The 19577-nt window shown below is 41.0% G+C and overlaps 1 protein-coding gene across 6 annotated transcripts in view; it reads right to left on the reverse strand.

Moving 5' to 3' along the window:
* Nucleotides 1-1408: 1408 nt before the first annotated feature.
* The window catches only part of HMGXB4 (HMG-box containing 4), a 33961-nt gene continuing 15792 nt past the window's right edge, over nucleotides 1409-19577 (reverse strand). For all 6 annotated transcript variants that reach the window (XM_041756199.1, XM_041756198.1, XM_041756200.1 and 3 more), the window contains 6 exons: nucleotides 15664-15745; nucleotides 14415-14479; nucleotides 13331-13436; nucleotides 12494-12663; nucleotides 4004-4126; nucleotides 1409-3545 (listed from right to left, as the gene is read on the reverse strand). In XM_041756199.1, the coding sequence (XP_041612133.1) occupies nucleotides 3501-3545; nucleotides 4004-4126; nucleotides 12494-12663; nucleotides 13331-13436; nucleotides 14415-14479; nucleotides 15664-15745 (591 nt within the window). In that variant the 3' untranslated portion in view covers nucleotides 1409-3500. The remainder of the gene's footprint in view (nucleotides 3546-4003; nucleotides 4127-12493; nucleotides 12664-13330; nucleotides 13437-14414; nucleotides 14480-15663; nucleotides 15746-19577) is intronic.

A 19577-nucleotide genomic window follows, 5' to 3' on the forward strand; every position in this document is an offset into this window, starting at 1 on the left:
AATCTGCTTTAGTTTTTTTAAAAGTAATATTGATATCAAATGCCTTCTTGAGGGTAAATATGTCCTAAGACTGACATATTGCATAATGGAATGTAATCTATTATATCCTTCAAGTCCTTTTAGACAAAACTCAAGATCCTCTGCCTCCAAAGTTGAAAGACAATAATAGTATGACGAGAAATGTGAGGCCTGCCTAGTAGAAGCCAGCCAGGACAAATGGACATTGGAACAGTGGAAAAGTCTCAGGAGTCTTCCTATGATTCCATTTGCTCAGGACTGTAGAGAACAGAGGATTCTGATGGATTCCATACATGATCTGACTGTGAAAGTGATTTGGGGCAGAAGGGAACCTAGGCCTGGATCTGCTGTTATCATGTGCTGCTTCTGGCTTTGCCCTTTTCTAGCTGTGCAAACCCAGGAAGAGCACTTTTCTGCACCTGTCTCATCTGTAAAGGGGGTAAGGTACCTTTACCTTTACCTCTTGAGGCTCATGGGCAGATTCAGTGAGAGAAAACATGGAAATCACTCTTGTCACTTAGCACTCTTGGTCTCTTTCTTATAGGCTCTCCGTAAGAGGTCATATTCCACTATTTATGACTAGTAACACCTTGGGTTTATGTTGAAATTTTAACCTTAAGAGGTCAGATCTCCATATATTAAATGGTCACTGTGTTACTAGACATTTGTTTCAGGCTGGCTGGCAGTGGGCTTGGAGGTGGGAGTGACCTTAACGCTAATTTACTGGTGGGACTTCAGACACCCATAAAGGCGAAGTGACTTATCCAACATCACTCATTAGGACAGGACTAAAACAGCATGAAATGTATCATGTCTAAGCATGTGGTTCATATGTGATCCTTAATACACAACTGATATTTTCTTGTGTTAGGCCAACACTGTAGAGTATATACAACTTCATCTATCAGTGAATAGAGCTCCTCTTATCAGAGCCACTGGTTTTTAGTTTGCAAGAGAGTAAGAGACTCTACAATGTAAAAGTTGATAGAGACCGAGCAAGATGTACGTTAGGAAAATGGCTAAGGGGGTCCCTGGGTGGCTCAGTGGTTTGGCGCCTGCCTTTGGCTCAGGGTGTGATCCTGGAATCCGAGGATCCAGTCCCACATCGGGCTCCCTGCATGGAGCCTGCTTCTCCCTCTGCCTGTGTGTGTCTCTCTCTCTCTCTCTCTCTCTCTGTGTCTCTCATGAATAAATAAATAAAATCTTTTTTTTTTTTTTAAAGGAAAATGGCTAAGATCAGAAACTTGGCCTCATTCCAGACAGATTTTTCTTTTTAAGAAAATCGCAGTGGGATATCAGTAGAAAATGACAGGTTTTAGTATTTCACAGCAACTTGGTCAGCAACAGGGAAAAGATACCTGAGACTGGACTACAAATATTAAAAATGTGATTTTTAATAATATAAGTACAAAATTTTATTTCTTTATACAACTGTAATGGGATTTGGATCAAACCACTAGAATTTATTTAAAAAACAAAATAAAACAATGATATAAAAACTCCAAGAAGGTCTGAATCCAAAGTTTTTCCTCTAATAGTACCAAATACCACAAGGTACAGATTATTATACAAATGTGTACAAATTTAAATACAAATACAGTAGGGTTGGGTTTGAAAGGAAAACAAACAAACATAAAGCAGGTCCTCATCAGGATTTCATTAATGTGCACAAATGACAAGGGTAGGACTGACTTCTTCCGTGCTAATCCATGTCTTCCAGGCCCCTCCCTGATAGACCCTGGGTCAAACAGGAAACTTCCATTGGTACAGATGAGGTGTGGCACAGGGTCTAACAAGCGAAATCAAATCCAGTTTTCTGCTCCTTGATTTTGGTTCCCAAACATACCCGTTTCCTTCTGTTTCCCCAATTAAGCTTCACGACTGCTCTGAGCTAAGGGCCAGTCAGCAGCCAGAGTACCTTCAGGAAACAAAGCCCCATGAGCACACTGGTGGGGAGAAGGGAAGGGGTTAAGTCAGGTGCAGGCTGGCTGCTCAGTACTCAAAGATCTACTTTGACATGGTAGTGCTCTGTCTAGGCCAGGGGAAGAAAGCAGTTACCCAGAGCTCGGTTTTGGCAGGGAATCTCACACCAAATTGAAAAACAACCCTGAAGTGCTCAACTGTCTTCTTTGGAACTGGGAAGCACAAGTCTGGTTCTTTGGAAAAGTGGGGAGTTGGGAACGGTAACATTCCTTTTAATTTTGCTTTCTTGACATTATTAAATTAGAAAGAATTAGAATCCCGGCATAATGATTCCTTTTTGAGGCACGATACCTTAAAATGTAGATGATTTGGAGTTTTCAGAGGAGACCAAAGGAAAGGAGGAGGCAAGAAATGACAAATCTGTATCTTCCACATGCTGTTGCTGGTGGAGGCTTTTGTTATTAAATTATATATACAGAAATTTACAGGATAAATTAAAATCAAAGAGATTTTAAAGAGTTAAATACACATAATTAAAACACACATTCACACGCACACATAAATAAACCTACATGAGAATCGAGTACTTTTTTTGCAATTCACTTATGTGTGGAATGCAGAACACTGGGTATCTATCTGCCCACCAGGCGAGCCAACAGGATGAACCCAAGAATCATGCTGGGCAAAGTTCATCTTTCCCAACCATCAAGCAACTAAGCAGCAAAAACCTGTGAGGACTCAGTGCCTAAGCTAATGCTGCCGATGGAAGATACCAGCAGTTAGCTCTACAGATGAAATATTCTGGGTCAGCTCACAATATATGCAGTTCAATTTGTGCAGTAACAGCTTTACACTCTCCAAGGTGTTTTATGCTGCTGGGGCTCACATAACTCCTTGGCCCCTACTGAGGCTGCTAATGGTACCAATGATTACAAGAAATTTTGAGACATGGACACCGGTATAGCAGGAATTGGAATGAACCCCCTACGAAGTTCACCTAAGCCACTGCAGTAACTGTAAGATGGGAATGATTTCATCACTTCCTACCTAGGTCACTTCAAGTTGAAAGGCTTTGTACGTTCACTCAACTGGCATCTTCCCATAATCTTTCCTATTACATTTCCAACTGTAAGACAGGTAAGGCAAATGGTCAGTGATGGGTCTGGAGGTACAACTGAGTTTGGAAAAAAATCACATTTTAGCTGTCCATAAAGAGATGCCCTTGGCACCCAGAACAAGCCCCCAGCCCCTAAGTTACATTGATTTTTAAGGCAGATTTATCCACCACAGGAGAAAAAGGAATCCCAAGCCCATATTCATGCCAAGGTTTCTTCTTGGCTAAACCTTTGCCATTTCATAAAATTATTAAAAGCAAAGTAATTACAGTCCTATGTATATATTGTACACTTTATATATATATATATATATATATATTTATATGTATATATATAAAAATTTAAAACCTACACCCAGAGGCCAGTGAAGGGATCTGGAACAGTCATATATACACAAACCAGCAATGGAGGAGGATAAGGTCTCTGTCCCGGGACTCTTTGTGGTCACAGTCCAGGCATGATGTAAGCAATGTTGTCTAGTGTGTTTGACTGCAAAACAAGGGAAAAGGTTTAGCTGAAGAGTACTTTATCTTAGTTCCCTGGGGCCTAGTTCTCTGTTCAGAGGAGGGAGTTGAGAGTTGGAGAGAGCAGTGTGAGCTAAAAGCTGGCACACTGCTGTCTACTATGCTAGGAGCTTCTCTGCTGGCTCTTCCCATGAACCCTTGAGGAGAGGCAGAAGACTTGTGTACTTTCTTTGGGTAGAGGAGAAGATAGGCACCAGAGGAGCTGCAGCTCCCTAAGGGCTGGACTGTTTTGGGAAATGGCCTGTTTTCTAGTTGCACTGAGGGCACTGTACGGTACCACATTCATGGGCCAATATACAGAGGGGGTGCCATCTGCCGGGAAGCCTTACAAGCCTGTGCCTGATAGAGCTCGTTAAGGTAGGGCCTCCACGGCTACCAAGGGGTCTGGCTGAAAAAAATCCAAGGAAAACAAGGAAAACTCACCAAGACCTGTTTGGGACAGCCGTTCAGTTCAGGTAGTTGTGTGGTCAGACACGCCAAGGGGCCAAGCGCACAGATAATGGAATCCAGAAGCACTGACAAACTGCCAGACACAGCCACCATGCCCTGAAAGGAGAGCAGGAAGAGACAGCAGGTTGTAACTCGAGTCCCACTCCTGATCGAGTTGGTTTCTTCACATTGTTTTTTAAGTCTTGCCAGTTCTCTGCAACTTGCAGCAGAAATGGAAGTTATCTGCTTTGATAACTCTGTGAATCCTTTAAAAAGAAAACTTTTACAATACCTTCCCAGGTTCCTTTTCTATGTTCCTAACTCATCTTACCCTCTGTGCAACGAAGGGTCATGACTTAAATCAATCTACTCTGGAAAGCTCCTGGGAAGATTTGTGGAGGTTATGTGTGCAACTCCACGAATATAGCTCAAATGTGTTAACTATGAGAGTTCTACAGCCCTACATGCTAACATTTAACGTAAACATATGTGTACTTCTCCACGTATGTGGTTTCTGATAGCTGATGATACAACTTTTCTGGGTTGAGTTGTTCACTCTCAGAAAGAAGTGAATCAGGTTTACTTCAAATTTTAACATCTTGCACAACTCACAATGTTTCTCCCCCTGTGATTCAAACAGGTAAGAAATAAGACTACTTGCTGCCAGTGTGCCTATCCTGCTCTGGTATCATCTGCTTTCACCAGAAGCCCTGTGGGACTATGCCATCTAGGGAGGCAGCACAGCAGTGTCTGAGAGAGAAGAGCCCTGGGCTCAGGGCTGTGAAGGGCCCTCACTCACTGCTTCAGTCCTGGGCCAAGATGCTTCTTATGCTATATCCGTTAATGAGCCTACGCACAGGGGATTAAGGGAAATAAAAGGTATAAGGTACTTGGGATTGTCCCGGTTATTTGGCAAGTGTTCAAAAAGTATGAGTAGTTCTTATCATTATTACCAACATCTTCGTCTCCCAAACTGCACTTCTGGCTGCCTGCTAGGTCTCTCACTGTGCTTCTAGATCTCAACATGGTATAAAGAGAAATCAATCACCTCCTCTACTCTTAGCATCTCTTCTCTGCTAAACTCACCACTATCCACACGACTGTCCAGTCTCAATGCCTTGCCAAAGCTGACTCTTCCTTCCCCCTCTCCTCCTCTCAAGGGAGGCTATGCAGCAAGGGGTTAAGAGAATGGACCTCAAGGTTGCACCACAAAATTCAAGCCTGTTTTAGCACTTGGGGCTGAATTCCAGAGCAAGTTACTTAGCCTCTCTGAGTCTTTCTATTTCTTCTGTAAAAGAAGGGGAACACAAATTCTGGCCCACAAAGCAGCAGTGTGAATTTCATGAAAGGATCCACATGAAGCACTCTGAACCAAAGACGGCTGAGAAAGCAGTCCAGATGTGACAAAGATTTGAATTAATTCAACAACTATTTAGTGAGGACTTACTATATGCAGAACACCAGTGGTTATGGAGAGGGTATAAAAAGGAATAGGATATGATTTCTGCCCTCAAGTTGCTTATAATTCATTAGGAGAATCAGACATAAAATATCAGCTATAGTTAACTGTAGGGTAAAAGTAATGGAATAACATTATTAATTGCTAACTGGTCTGGACTGCCTTACTATTGTTAGGGAACTTTCCCCCAATTTGGGTCTCTCTTCATTCCCAATCTAAAATAGAAGATATTTTCAGAGAAAGCCAAATGAGAGCTCTGATCAAATCCCTCCCTACTCAAAAAAAATTCCTGCAGTTCCTCAATAGTAGAGTATAAACATTTGAGAGCATCTAAGACCTTCTATAATTTGGGCTATGGCCTTAATTTCCAGCCTTCCTTTTTGCCTTACATGTTAGATATTCTAAATTGTCATCATTTTATTTATTATTTATTTATTTTTAAAGATTTTATTTATTTATTCATAGAGACACACAGAGAGAGGGGGGCAGAGGCACAGGCAGAGGGAGAAGCAGGCTCCATGCAGGGAGCCTGACGTGGGACTCGATCCAGGGTCCCCAGGATCACACCCCAGGCTGCAGGTGGCGCTGAACCGCTGTGCCACCGGGGCTGCCCAATTGTCATCATTTTAGAAGTAAAACCTTTTTTCAAATAAAACCTGATGTTAGGAAGAAACAAAACAAATGAACAATGGGGGAAAAAAGAGAGAGAGATGGGATGCCTGGGTGGATCAGTTGTCTGAGCGTATAACCCTTGGTTTTGGCTCAGGTTGAGATCTCAGGGTCCTGAGATGGAACCCATGTTAGGCTTCATGCTCAGCATGGAGTCCGCTTAAGATTCTCTCTTCCTCTCCCTGTGCCCCTCACACTCACGCTCTCTCCCTCAAATAAGTAAATAAAATCTTAAAAAGAGAGAGAGAGAGAGGCAAACCAAGAAACAGATTCTTAACTATAGAGAACAAACTGATGGCTACCAGAGGGGAGGTGAGCAGAGGAATGGGTGAAACAGGTGATGGGATTTCAGGAGCATACTTGTCAGGATGAGCACCAGGTGATGTATGAAGTATGGAATCACTATACTGTATATCTGAAACTAATATTACACTCTATGTTAACTAACTGGAATTTAAATAAAAACTTAAACATAAGAAACCTGGTGTGGAATTCCAAAATGTAAAACAGCTAGAAGGTTTGGTTAAAGTGGGAGTGGGGGGCCTATAGCCCCACTGGGGCTCCTCTCATCCATTTCTGCAGAAGATCCTGAGGTCGAGAAACACAGATGCGTACGGTTATCTGGTTTTGAACCAGAAAACCTCTCCTGACTCCCCCTAACTCTCTTTGTTCTCTAGCTACTCTCTCTGCATCAGCTAGCACAGAGCAACAGAGGGAGTCAGGGTTAGGGGCAACACAGGTTGGGCTCTGTCACAGTGTGTCAACTTGTAATAGTCACTTAATTTTATTAGGCTCCGGGGATCCCTGGGTGGCGCAGCGGTTTGGCGCCTGCCTTTGGCCCAGGGCGCGATCCTGGAGACCCGGGATCGAATCCCACGTCAGGCTCCCGGTGCATGGAGCCTGCTTCTCCCTCTGCCTGTGTCTCTGCCTCTCTCTCTCACTGTGTGCCTATCATAAATAAATAAAATAAAAAAAAATTAAAAAAAAAAAATTTTATTAGGCTCCTACTATCCAATCTATAAATGAGTGACATCCATGTTCCTTAGAGTATAGTATGTAATTTCTATATAGGTTCCTTAGAGTAGAGTATGTAATTTCTATATAGGCATATAGGTGAACATTAATTATCTTGATATATACCTACCGTGATATACAGTATTAAAAAAAATTAGAATATCAGTTTTGTGATGTCAAGGATAGCATTGTGAAAGCAGATAGATTTATTTAAATAAAAATATAAGATAGGGACCCCTGGGTGGCGCAGCGGTTTGGCGCCTGCCTTTGGCCCGGGGCACGATCCTGGAGACCCGGGATCGAATCCCACGTCGGGCTCCCGGTGCATGGAGCCTGCTTCTCCCTCTGCCTGTGTCTCTGGCTCTGTCTCCCCTTCTATCTCTCAAGAATAAATAAATAAAATCTTAAAAAAAAAAAAAACAAAAAACTATAAGATAAATAACAGTGTGAGTAATACAGGGAAATCGCAAAATTGTGAGGATATATGCAAGTGACTGAAGCCTGCAAAAAGGTGGACTAGAGCGGGTGGGGAATTACTGCTAATGGGTGTGGAGTTTCCTTTGGGAGTAAAGAAAATGTTCTGTAATTAGGTAGTGATGGGGCCACGATTCTGTGAATATACTGAAAACCACTAAATTCTACAGTTCCAAAAAGGTGAACTTTATGGTGTGTGATCTGTATCTCAACAAGACTGTTCGTTACATAAAATAGAGTGGGCTGGGGAACCTGTGCAAGTTTTTCCCTTTTCTGGTCATGTGTATGTGTTACTCTCTCAAAGCAGCTGCTCTCAGAAGCTGGCTTATTTTATTTATTTTTTAAAAAGATTTTTATATGTTTTAATTTATTTATTCACGAGAGATACACACAGAGAGAGAGAGGCAGAGACACAGGCAGAGAGAGAAGCAGGCTCCATGCAGAAGCCGGATGTGGGACTCGATCCCGGGACTTCAGGATCACACCCTGGGCTGAAGGCAGGCACCAAACTGCTGGAGCCACCCAGGGATCCCCTCTGGCTTGTTTCAACTGCCGATTATGTATATGTTCTACCTTTCTAGTGAGACTGTAAGTTTTCTAATGATACCATCAGGAAGCAAGTCAGATTTTCTACTCCCCCACATTTTTGGAATAATGTCTACATACTTAATAAGTATTTGCCAAACTAAATGGAAATATTGGGGGAAGTGTGGAGTATGGAAGGTGCATAAAACAAATCATTTTTACTTCTAACCTTTTAGGAAACTAAGAATGACTAAGTATGAAAAATAAATAAGGATCCCAGAATATTTTACTCTGGAAATATCTAGATCTATTCAAATATATGAGTCTATATGAAAATACTTAGTTGTTTTGAAATTTGCTAAGTTATTGAAATTAGCCAAAAAACTTAGATAATTTTCATTTTTTGTCGCCTCTGGCATTTTATTTGTTGCATAATAATTCGACTTCCACAGAGAAGCAAGTGAATGGTTTTATACTCCTATACTGACTTCTCAGCTTAGAAATAAATGGCTTTAGTAGCTGAGACTGATTTCTTTGCTGGAATGTCCTATTAGGACCCAGTGGAAACCTGAGATACACTACTGAGTTAGCCAAGGGGGCAATATGATTAGAAACTGAATATGGTAATAGAAATGGAACATGACAGCTTTGCAGGTTAAGTGATTTTGAAATTGAAGCTTAAAAGGACAAAGATGTCCCTAGGGCACATAGCACTGTATAATTCAACGCTGAGTAATGAAGAGCTTGAGAACCTCAATTTCCCTACTTGCTACTTCTTTTCTTTTCTTTTTTTTCTTTCTTTCTTTTTTCCTTTCCTTCCCTTTCTCTCTCTTTCTCTCCCTTTCTTTCTTTCTTTCTTTCTTTCTTTCTTTCTTTCTTTCTTTCTTTCTTTCCTTTCTCTTTCTTTCTGGATTTATTTATTTATTTATTTTAGAGAACATAAGAGAGAGCACATGGGTGGGGGTGGGGGGCAGAGGCAGAGGCACTGAACGGACTCTGTACTCAGCCCTGTGACACAGGGCTCAGTCTCATGACCAAGATCTTGGCCTGAGCCAAAAACCCAGTCAGACCCTTAACGGACTGTGCCACCCAGGGTGCCCCTTGCTATCCATTTTCAGAGAAGTAGAGGCACTCTTAATCTCCCATACAGCTTACTCTGTTTATTCGAGACTTTATTGGAAATGTGCAAAAATTCAAACTGTCCTAGTGATTAAAACTTCCATGGGATTTGTATTCATTTTTTCCCCATTGCATTTTTAAAAAAATCAAAGTGAGTTACAGGATTATATGTCAATTGTATCTCAGTAAAAATGGGGAAAAAAGTTATAGGAGATTCTTTTAAAAAAATTTTTTTTTATTTATTCGTGAGAGACAGAGAGAGAGAGAGAGGCAGAGACATAGGCAGAGGGAGAAGGAAGCTCCCTATGGAGAGCATACACGGGACTTGATCCCAGTACACCGGGATCATGACCTAAGCCAAAGGCAGATCCTCAGCCACTGAGCACGCAGGCATCCCAAGTTACAGGAGATTCTAACTCCTTTTTGTACCATTGTTCAATAGGATGGTGTAAGTGTAAACTTTGAAGGCCAGTAGGAAGATTCCAAATCTCTAGATGTTTTTACTAGCATGTATCTTCTTTGTCATTGTCTCCTGAGCACCTGCATAATCTAGCACACAGTAGTAGTTGCTCAATGGATGTATGTGGAAGAAGTAAATGGATTCACATCCTATCAGAAACAGGCTATGCTGACAGTCACACTGACCTCAGTTTCCTGCAGGCGGTGTCCAATGAGGCTTAAGGACTCTCCCAGTAGCTGTAGATGAGCAGCAACATCAATGGGTTCTGTCTCAGGGGCTTTGGCTGGAGAGGCTGGCAACAGCATGGTGGTGGGTGGGGATTTCTTTTGGGGTGACAGTACTCCTGCAGAGGAAGCTGAGGACAGAGATGAAACAGAGAGATAAAGCTCACCCGTGGCCTGGAACACCATACAAATGTTCTTACAGTTTTCCTCCTTTATGAGTTATACCAGGCATTAGCAAAGCTTTGGACTGTGGGCCAGATATGGCCCATCACTTGTTTTGTACAGCCTGTAAGCTAAACATGGCTTTACATTTTTATATGGTTGTAGAAAAAATAAAGAAGAATATGTGACAGAGAATATGGACATAAAGACACAAGACCTAAAGTATTTACTCTCTGGCCTCTTAAAAAAAGTTTGCTAACTTCTGATTTACATTTTCTACAATTTTTTGCAACCTGTAATATTCAGTAATAACATCTGGGTATCAAGATCTGCTTCTGATATAGCTGCTCTCCCAATTTCTAGTAAGGCAGCAAGATTCACAACACTCTAAGGATGAGAGGGCTATAGGTCACTACCTTTCACTTTTTTTTTTTCTTTTAAAGAATTTATTTATTCATTCATGAGAGACAGAGAGAGAGAGAGAGAGAGAGGCAGAGACACAGGCAGAGGGAGAAGCAGGCTCCACGCAAGGGAGCCCGACGTGGGCCTCAATCCCGGGTTTCCAGGATCACACCCTGGGCTGAAGGCAGGCACCAAACTGCTGGAGCCACCCAGGGATCCCCTCTGGCTTGTTTCAACTGCCGATTATGTATATGTTCTACCTTTCTAGTGAGACTGTAAGTTTTCTAATGATACCATCAGGAAGCAAGTCAGATTTTCTACTCCCCCACATTTTTGGAATAATGTCTACATACTTAATAAGTATTTGCCAAACTAAATGGAAATATTGGGGGAAGTGTGGAGTATGGAAGGTGCATAAAACAAATCATTTTTACTTCTAACCTTTTAGGAAACTAAGAATGACTAAGTATGAAAAATAAATAAGGATCCCAGAATATTTTACTCTGGAAATATCTAGATCTATTCAAATATATGAGTCTATATGAAAATACTTAGTTGTTTTGAAATTTGCTAAGTTATTGAAATTAGCCAAAAAACTTAGATAATTTTCATTTTTTGTCGCCTCTGGCATTTTATTTGTTGCATAATAATTCGACTTCCACAGAGAAGCAAGTGAATGGTTTTATACTCCTATACTGACTTCTCAGCTTAGAAATAAATGGCTTTAGTAGCTGAGACTGATTTCTTTGCTGGAATGTCCTATTAGGACCCAGTGGAAACCTGAGATACACTACTGAGTTAGCCAAGGGGGCAATATGATTAGAAACTGAATATGGTAATAGAAATGGAACATGACAGCTTTGCAGGTTAAGTGATTTTGAAATTGAAGCTTAAAAGGACAAAGATGTCCCTAGGGCACATAGCACTGTATAATTCAACGCTGAGTAATGAAGAGCTTGAGAACCTCAATTTCCCTACTTGCTACTTCTTTTCTTTTCTTTTTTTTCTTTCTTTCTTTTTTCCTTTCCTTCCCTTTCTCTCTCTTTCTCTCCCTTTCTTTCTTTCTTTCTTTCTTTCTTTCTTTCTTTCTTTCTTTCTTTCTTTCCTTTCTCTTTCTTTCTGGATTTATTTATTTATTTATTTTAGAGAACATAAGAGAGAGCACATGGGTGGGGGTGGGGGGCAGAGGCAGAGGCACTGAACGGACTCTGTACTCAGCCCTGTGACACAGGGCTCAGTCTCATGACCAAGATCTTGGCCTGAGCCAAAAACCCAGTCAGACCCTTAACGGACTGTGCCACCCAGGGTGCCCCTTGCTATCCATTTTCAGAGAAGTAGAGGCACTCTTAATCTCCCATACAGCTTACTCTGTTTATTCGAGACTTTATTGGAAATGTGCAAAAATTCAAACTGTCCTAGTGATTAAAACTTCCATGGGATTTGTATTCATTTTTTCCCCATTGCATTTTTAAAAAAATCAAAGTGAGTTACAGGATTATATGTCAATTGTATCTCAGTAAAAATGGGGAAAAAAGTTATAGGAGATTCTTTTAAAAAAATTTTTTTTTATTTATTCGTGAGAGACAGAGAGAGAGAGAGAGGCAGAGACATAGGCAGAGGGAGAAGGAAGCTCCCTATGGAGAGCATACACGGGACTTGATCCCAGTACACCGGGATCATGACCTAAGCCAAAGGCAGATCCTCAGCCACTGAGCACGCAGGCATCCCAAGTTACAGGAGATTCTAACTCCTTTTTGTACCATTGTTCAATAGGATGGTGTAAGTGTAAACTTTGAAGGCCAGTAGGAAGATTCCAAATCTCTAGATGTTTTTACTAGCATGTATCTTCTTTGTCATTGTCTCCTGAGCACCTGCATAATCTAGCACACAGTAGTAGTTGCTCAATGGATGTATGTGGAAGAAGTAAATGGATTCACATCCTATCAGAAACAGGCTATGCTGACAGTCACACTGACCTCAGTTTCCTGCAGGCGGTGTCCAATGAGGCTTAAGGACTCTCCCAGTAGCTGTAGATGAGCAGCAACATCAATGGGTTCTGTCTCAGGGGCTTTGGCTGGAGAGGCTGGCAACAGCATGGTGGTGGGTGGGGATTTCTTTTGGGGTGACAGTACTCCTGCAGAGGAAGCTGAGGACAGAGATGAAACAGAGAGATAAAGCTCACCCGTGGCCTGGAACACCATACAAATGTTCTTACAGTTTTCCTCCTTTATGAGTTATACCAGGCATTAGCAAAGCTTTGGACTGTGGGCCAGATATGGCCCATCACTTGTTTTGTACAGCCTGTAAGCTAAACATGGCTTTACATTTTTATATGGTTGTAGAAAAAATAAAGAAGAATATGTGACAGAGAATATGGACATAAAGACACAAGACCTAAAGTATTTACTCTCTGGCCTCTTAAAAAAAGTTTGCTAACTTCTGATTTACATTTTCTACAATTTTTTGCAACCTGTAATATTCAGTAATAACATCTGGGTATCAAGATCTGCTTCTGATATAGCTGCTCTCCCAATTTCTAGTAAGGCAGCAAGATTCACAACACTCTAAGGATGAGAGGGCTATAGTCACTACCTTTCACTTTTTTTTTTTCTTTTAAAGAATTTATTTATTCATTCATGAGAGACAGAGAGAGAGAGAGAGAGAGAGAGAGAGAGAGAGAGGCAGAGACACAGGCAGAGGGAGAAGCAGGCTCCACGCAAGGGAGCCCGACGTGGGCCTCAATCCCGGGTTTCCAGGATCACACCCTGGGCTGAAGGCGGCGCTAAACCACTGAGCCACCCGGGCTGCCCTACCTTTCACTTTCACAGGAACTTCTGAGCAGGATGCTTTTCTTTTCACAGTTGTAGCTTCTGCTTTGTTCTGTTTGTGCTGAAGATACTGAGCTTTTTGCTTCCAAATCTGTAGTCAGATCAGGGCCAAATAAATTATGATAATGAAACAGAACAAGACGTAAAAGGGAAAGCAGTCATGGAAAGTGAAGGAAAGAAAGGGAAGCCTGGAGGTGGGTAGGCAGGGGTTGAAAAGCAATTTTGAAGCTGAAGGGTTACCAGATAGTCCTCAGATGCTAACTACAGTGATAACTTAATGGAGAACTATAAATGTGCCTCTATGCTAATGGGTAGGTCTTGGCATTGATTTTGCAATCACTCGTGGATCAAAATGTAAAATCACAGGGTAAACATGTGGGTCAGTGTGATGCCCATGGGGTTCAAATAGTTATCTTAACCTGCTGGTTGGTAATGCCAATCACAGGATGACAATGACATGGAAAATGGGAACGGAAAATAACCTACGTGAGTGACAAATATTTTTGTTTTACCCAGATGAATTCCCAGACCACCTTTACAACAGCTGGTTGGGGAGTGACTGGAAATGATTCTGATAGGACTATTACCTTGTCTTCCTGTCTTCTTGAAGAAAATGGGGTACATTATTTGGTAATGGCCAGTGAGGATGATGACCTGCAACTGGCTCACCTAGGAAGCACAGCCCCTATTTTTATTATTGGCAGTAACCAGGAGGCAGACGACCTTCCTCCATTCTCAGACATAGCCTCACCAGTGGCTGTTTGCAGGAAAGGGCTGATTTTAGATTCTCTTTTGACCCCCTTAATCGCTGCCCAAGTTAGGTCATCTTTTGGCTCAAATGTAAGGTTGTTGGAAAACAACTAGGTGAGGCTAGAAAAGATGGCTTCCCTGAGGCTGAATCTTCACTAGAGCACACTGGCACAGCCAGTGTTAACACCCTCTACCAAACCATTTTCTATTGATTTGTGATTTTTTTAAAAATGTTTTCACTGTTGGCTGGATGGGCTATAGGAGAATTACACATTTTGGCATAAAGCAATGAAAACTGTGTGTAAAAAAGTGTACTTACCAGTTTGTCCTTTTCTGGCAATTGCTTCCACACCTCAGCCAGTTTTTTACTAAGTTCCCCAAAATCTGACATAGAGAGTAAAAAGAATGTAACACAGTAAAGGTCTGACTATAAATCAAACAGAAGATTGGTAAGAGCAAAAACTAGAAAAAGGATTTTCTAGCTCGGATTTAAATAGCACAAGGTTCTTTCAGAAAACCAAACTAAAAGCCCATCACTTCTCTTGATTCTTTTCTCTAGGGAGGGAGATGGCTATTTTGGTGGTTATGAGATAGGCTCAAATTCTCCCATATCTATTCTCCAGGGATTTATCCCTTGAGCATCTTTCTGGTGTCTTTTAATTTGATCTCACTTTATTTTTTATTTTTTAAATATTTTATTTATTTATTCATGAGAGACGCAGGGAGAGAGAGAGAGGCAGAGATACAGGCAGAGGGAGAAGCAGGCTCCATGCAGGGAGCCCGACGTGGGACTCAATCCCGGGTCCCCAGGATCACGAAAGCAGGTGCCAAACCACTGAGCCACCCCGGCTACCCTAATGCGATCTCATTTTAAGAGCTTATCAACTTAGGTTAAAGAAAACACGTTCTATAGAATTTGATAAAAATGGTTCAATTTTTACCAAGTTTTGAGAGCGGAGACCCAAAGGATTTCCCTCGAGCAGCCCAGAAGCAGTTCTCTAGATGTGCAAAGTTGCCCTTCCATTTGTGTGGCAAGGTCATGCTTTATAAAGCACTCAGATCTTTCATGGTACTTTCCCTGTGCCTCACAACAACCTTGACAAGCAGGTTGTGAAGCTATTGTACACATTAGGCAAATGAGAACTGTAGAGGTGAAGCCACTTGTCAAGGTCTGTGGCACAGTCTTTTTCTCACCTCACTAACTTCTGACACAGAGACAAATATGAGCAATGTAAGGCCTCTCGCTGTAACTCACACCCAAGGGCCAGATAAAGGGAAAGGTCAGCTGTAGGATCTTGGAGATAAACAACTACGGATTTATGTACTGTGCTTCAGAACATTTATTTTTACTCAATTTCCCATTTTATCAGTTTAAGAGCTATCAACAGAAAAGTTATCTCTTTTATGGATGGAGTGAACTTGGATGAAATCTAAAGCAACTTCAGAACCGAGGGGAAAAATGAGATTTGTGTTATTTTAATAAGATAGGAACAAGGTGCCTGCTGACTGGCACTGCTGCAGAGATATAAATGGAAAGTAAAAAAACTGAAGATTGGAAATGTTCTTACCTATACCTGGATGGTCAGCCACGATGGTTACCCGATACTCTTTACAGAAGACCTGGTAGGCTGACATGTTCTTCTTTTTTGGCTAGTATCACATAAAAATAGAACAGGATAAGACTTCATTAGAACACAAGTCAAGTAACCTTGAATCCATAGTTACAAAACAGAAAGAGACCTCTACTTTTTCATTAAGGGAAGAGTTCTAAACCCCTCATCAACTTCTCAAGCAGGATAACTTTTAATTATATTTCATTTGTAATTATATTTAGTATTTATTTAATAAAATCACATGCTAAATTATTTTTAGATTTCTCAGGTTGTTGCAGCTACTTGATAATTACTTGTAAGGCCATTCATTCTTCCTACACAAAATCCCATGTTACACATTTCTTTGAAAACTACATGCTGAGAAAACCTTTACCTCTCCTGAGCTATTTTGCTTGCCTTTGAAAGTAAGAACCATGTAATTTCCCTTTACCCTGGGACCAGAAAGCCAAGAGCCAAATCTATGTTCATTTTGTTCCTCTGGTTTTGATTTCTTATCTTATAGTTTCCTGATCTTGCTTTTCCTGTTGCTTGTAGTTTATCATTATGTTATTACTCACATTCTTGTGGTCCAGGGCGAGAAGTAAATAAATAGCTGAAGACAATTCTTTGGTAGTCAGTGTAAGATGAACCCCTCTCACTTTAACAAACTGCTTTGTGCTACTTGAAGCATGTTCATTCTTCACTGTATTATGACACCTCCACAAGCAGGGAGGGAAGAGTTACAGGGTTTAGCAAGGTGGTACAGCAAAATGGAAAGATTGTGGGTTTTGAATGCCACCAGATCTAGGTTAGAATCCTGACCATACTACTTATTAGCAACACAAACTGTTTCATTTCCCTGAGCTTTAGTTTCCCTTTAGTTTAAATGTGGGTAATACCATTTAACCTAGGGGTGGAAATTAATCAAACAGTATCTGGCACTTCCGTAGGTACTTGATAACATTATTACAGCATTATTTTTCTGGTAGGCAGAATTCTAAGATGGCTCCCATGATTTTGGCCCCTGGTGTACACTGCCCTGTATAATGCCCTCCCCGTGAGTGTGGGCAGGACTGGTGAATGTGGTGGGAAATCACTCTCGTGATTGTTGTTATAATGGCAAAGGGAACTTTGCAGACGTAGTTAAGGTCCCTAGTGAGTTAACCTTTTTTATATGTAAAAAATTATTTGAGAGAGAGAGAGTATGGACACGTATGTATGTTCATGGAGTGAGCAGGGCGGGGCTAGGGGGTACGGAGAGAGAATCTTAATCTTAAGCAGACTCTGAGCTAAGTGCAGAGCCGGAAGCAGGGCTCAATCTCACAACTCTGAGATCATGACCTGAGCCAAAATCAAGCATTGGATGATTAACTGACTGAGCCACCCAGGTGCCCCATGGCCCTAGTGAGTTGATTTTGAGTTAATCAAAAGGGAGAGCATCCTGAATAAGTTTGACTTATCCTGAGTAAGTCAGACGAGCCCTTGAAAGAGATGAGATACAACAGCAGACACCCTCTTGCTAGCCTTGAACTTAAGGAAAACAGTTGCCATGAGTTCTATAACTGCAAGGAACTGAATGCTGCCGACAGCCTGAAGAGGACCTCTTGTGTCAGAGGAGAACCCTGCTCGGGGAACACCCTGATTCAGTCTTGTGAGAGACCAGCAGAGAACCCAGTTGAGCCCTGTCTGGACTTCTGATCTATAGATCTGTGAGATAATAGTAGATGTTGTTTTAAATTGCCAAATTTGTGGTAATTTGTTAGGCTACAATGGAAAACCAATTATTAGCTCTTTTCTATTCACTCTGTATTTTTCAAAATAGAAATTACAGCAACCAAAAAGCCAATACAAGGTTTTTTTGTTTTGTTTTGTTTTGTTTTGTTTTGTAACATAAGGAATGTTGGTAACGAATAATAGGGTAAAATCATTTGACCTCAACAGATAAAGGAAACAGTAGCAAGGTCTTTACTTTAACCATTTCATCTACATAGAGAAGGTCCTATTTATGGAGATTTGGTGAAGCCAGTCCTGTTTTAAGATGCTATGGAAGTGAGTTCTGGGTGCATCTTTAATATTAATTTAGAAGCAAGCTGCATATCCCCAAATGTTCTAAGGGTTCTAACTAAGGCTCAATTCTTTCAAATCCCCTTTTATGGGCCACAGATACAATGGAGTAGAGTTCACATAAGTTCTATATTTGGCCATTTGTGAGAGAGAGGGATGGACTGATTAGATGATTCCATGAACTTATTTTCTTGGAGCTAGTGTGACAAAGAGCATAATCCTGCTTTCCCTAGAAAGTTCCTGTATATCTTAGTGTGTGCAACTCGCTACTCAAGTCTGATTCTGTTATTTGTAGCTAACATAATTTTAAAAATAATTATGGCTCCTGAACCAATGCCAATGACTTCACCTGGGGCTGAGAAGACACCAGCTGCACTGGGCTGACCTGGAGTCAGCCCAGTTGGACCTGGAGTCTGTCAGCCTTCGTTGTGAAGCTGGCCTTCCTAAGGGATTTTCAGGGAAACTTGGACCCCTTACAATTTTTACCTTATGTGCTGACCTGAGATCCTAACCTTTGTGCTAAATGCAACCCTCTTCTGCTCTGTGTACTGAAAGTCTGGAATTCAAACTGAAGTGTTAAACTTTCTCCAGGGCACAGAGATTTTTCTGAATGTAGCTTAGTAGTTAGAAATATACAAATAATGATCTCTATGCATACAAAACATTTCCACGTGGTTCTAAATACAAGGCCTTACTGGCTTTCTTACTTACTTACAAGGCCTTAATCTAGACTTTCTAATGCAAGAAAACATTCAGCATTGCAAAAGCATCACAGTGTTTATATCTGGAGTAACAAGGACTCCCCTTAATACAATGTTAATATTTCAAAAACTTGGATACTTTATTATTAGTAGCAAGTGACTCCCAACAAATCCACTTGCTAAGTATGACTCATGATGTTGTAACTGTGCAGCCAGAACCTCCTTTTAAGTGTTTGATGACATATAGCACAATACCAAGACCTTTCAAAGAGTAACTTCTTAATGCTCTTTATAAAGCAGTCATGTTTAAAGTTTTAACTTTGATGATCTGAGGAAAATCTCTTCAAACCCACCCAAAACTCTAGTTTAAGAACATTTTTAAAGGATAAAACATCTGAGGGTTAAGGCAAAACATAACTTGTAAATCTCCAAAATAAAACGTGGAATAAAAAACAAAACAAAACAAACTTGGCTTGGGGCACCTGGGTGGCTCAGTTGGTTAAGACTCTTGGTTTCAGCTTAGGTTATGATCTCAGGGTCATGAGATCAAGCCCTGTGTTGGGCTCCATGCTCACTGTAGACTCTACTCAAGTTTCTCTCCCTCCCCCTCATCTCCCCTTCTGCTTGTGCCCATGCACGTGAGCTTTCTCTTGCTCTAAAATAAATAAAAATAAACAAAATCTTAAAACAAAACAAGGGGTGCCTGGATGGTTCAGTCGGTTAAGCATCCGACTCTTGATTTCAGCTCAGGTCATAATCTCAGGGTCATGAGACTCATAGGGCTCTGCACTGGGAATGGAATCTGTTTAAGATTCTCTCTCCCTCTGCACACTCTTCCCCTCACGCCCCAATAAAGCAAAATGAAACGAAATGAAACAAAACCAAACCCACAAAAAAACCCTTGGTTTTCTTCTGCTGATGACAAAAATCCAATTGCTTCAGTGATATTAATACTATGTAGGAGATGATGTATAAAAGCTTTATCTGTAGAAACTCATTTAAACCTTACAGCAACCCTATGAGGTAAATTCATTATTACTGCCATTTTATTTTTTAATTTTTTAATCTTTCCACTCAACTTGGGGCTCACACTCACAACCCCAAGATCAAGAGTTGTTGAGCTCT

The sequence above is a fragment of the Vulpes lagopus genome, chromosome 5, assembly GCF_018345385.1.
Source record: "Vulpes lagopus strain Blue_001 chromosome 5, ASM1834538v1, whole genome shotgun sequence".
Lineage (NCBI taxonomy): Eukaryota > Metazoa > Chordata > Mammalia > Carnivora > Canidae > Vulpes > Vulpes lagopus.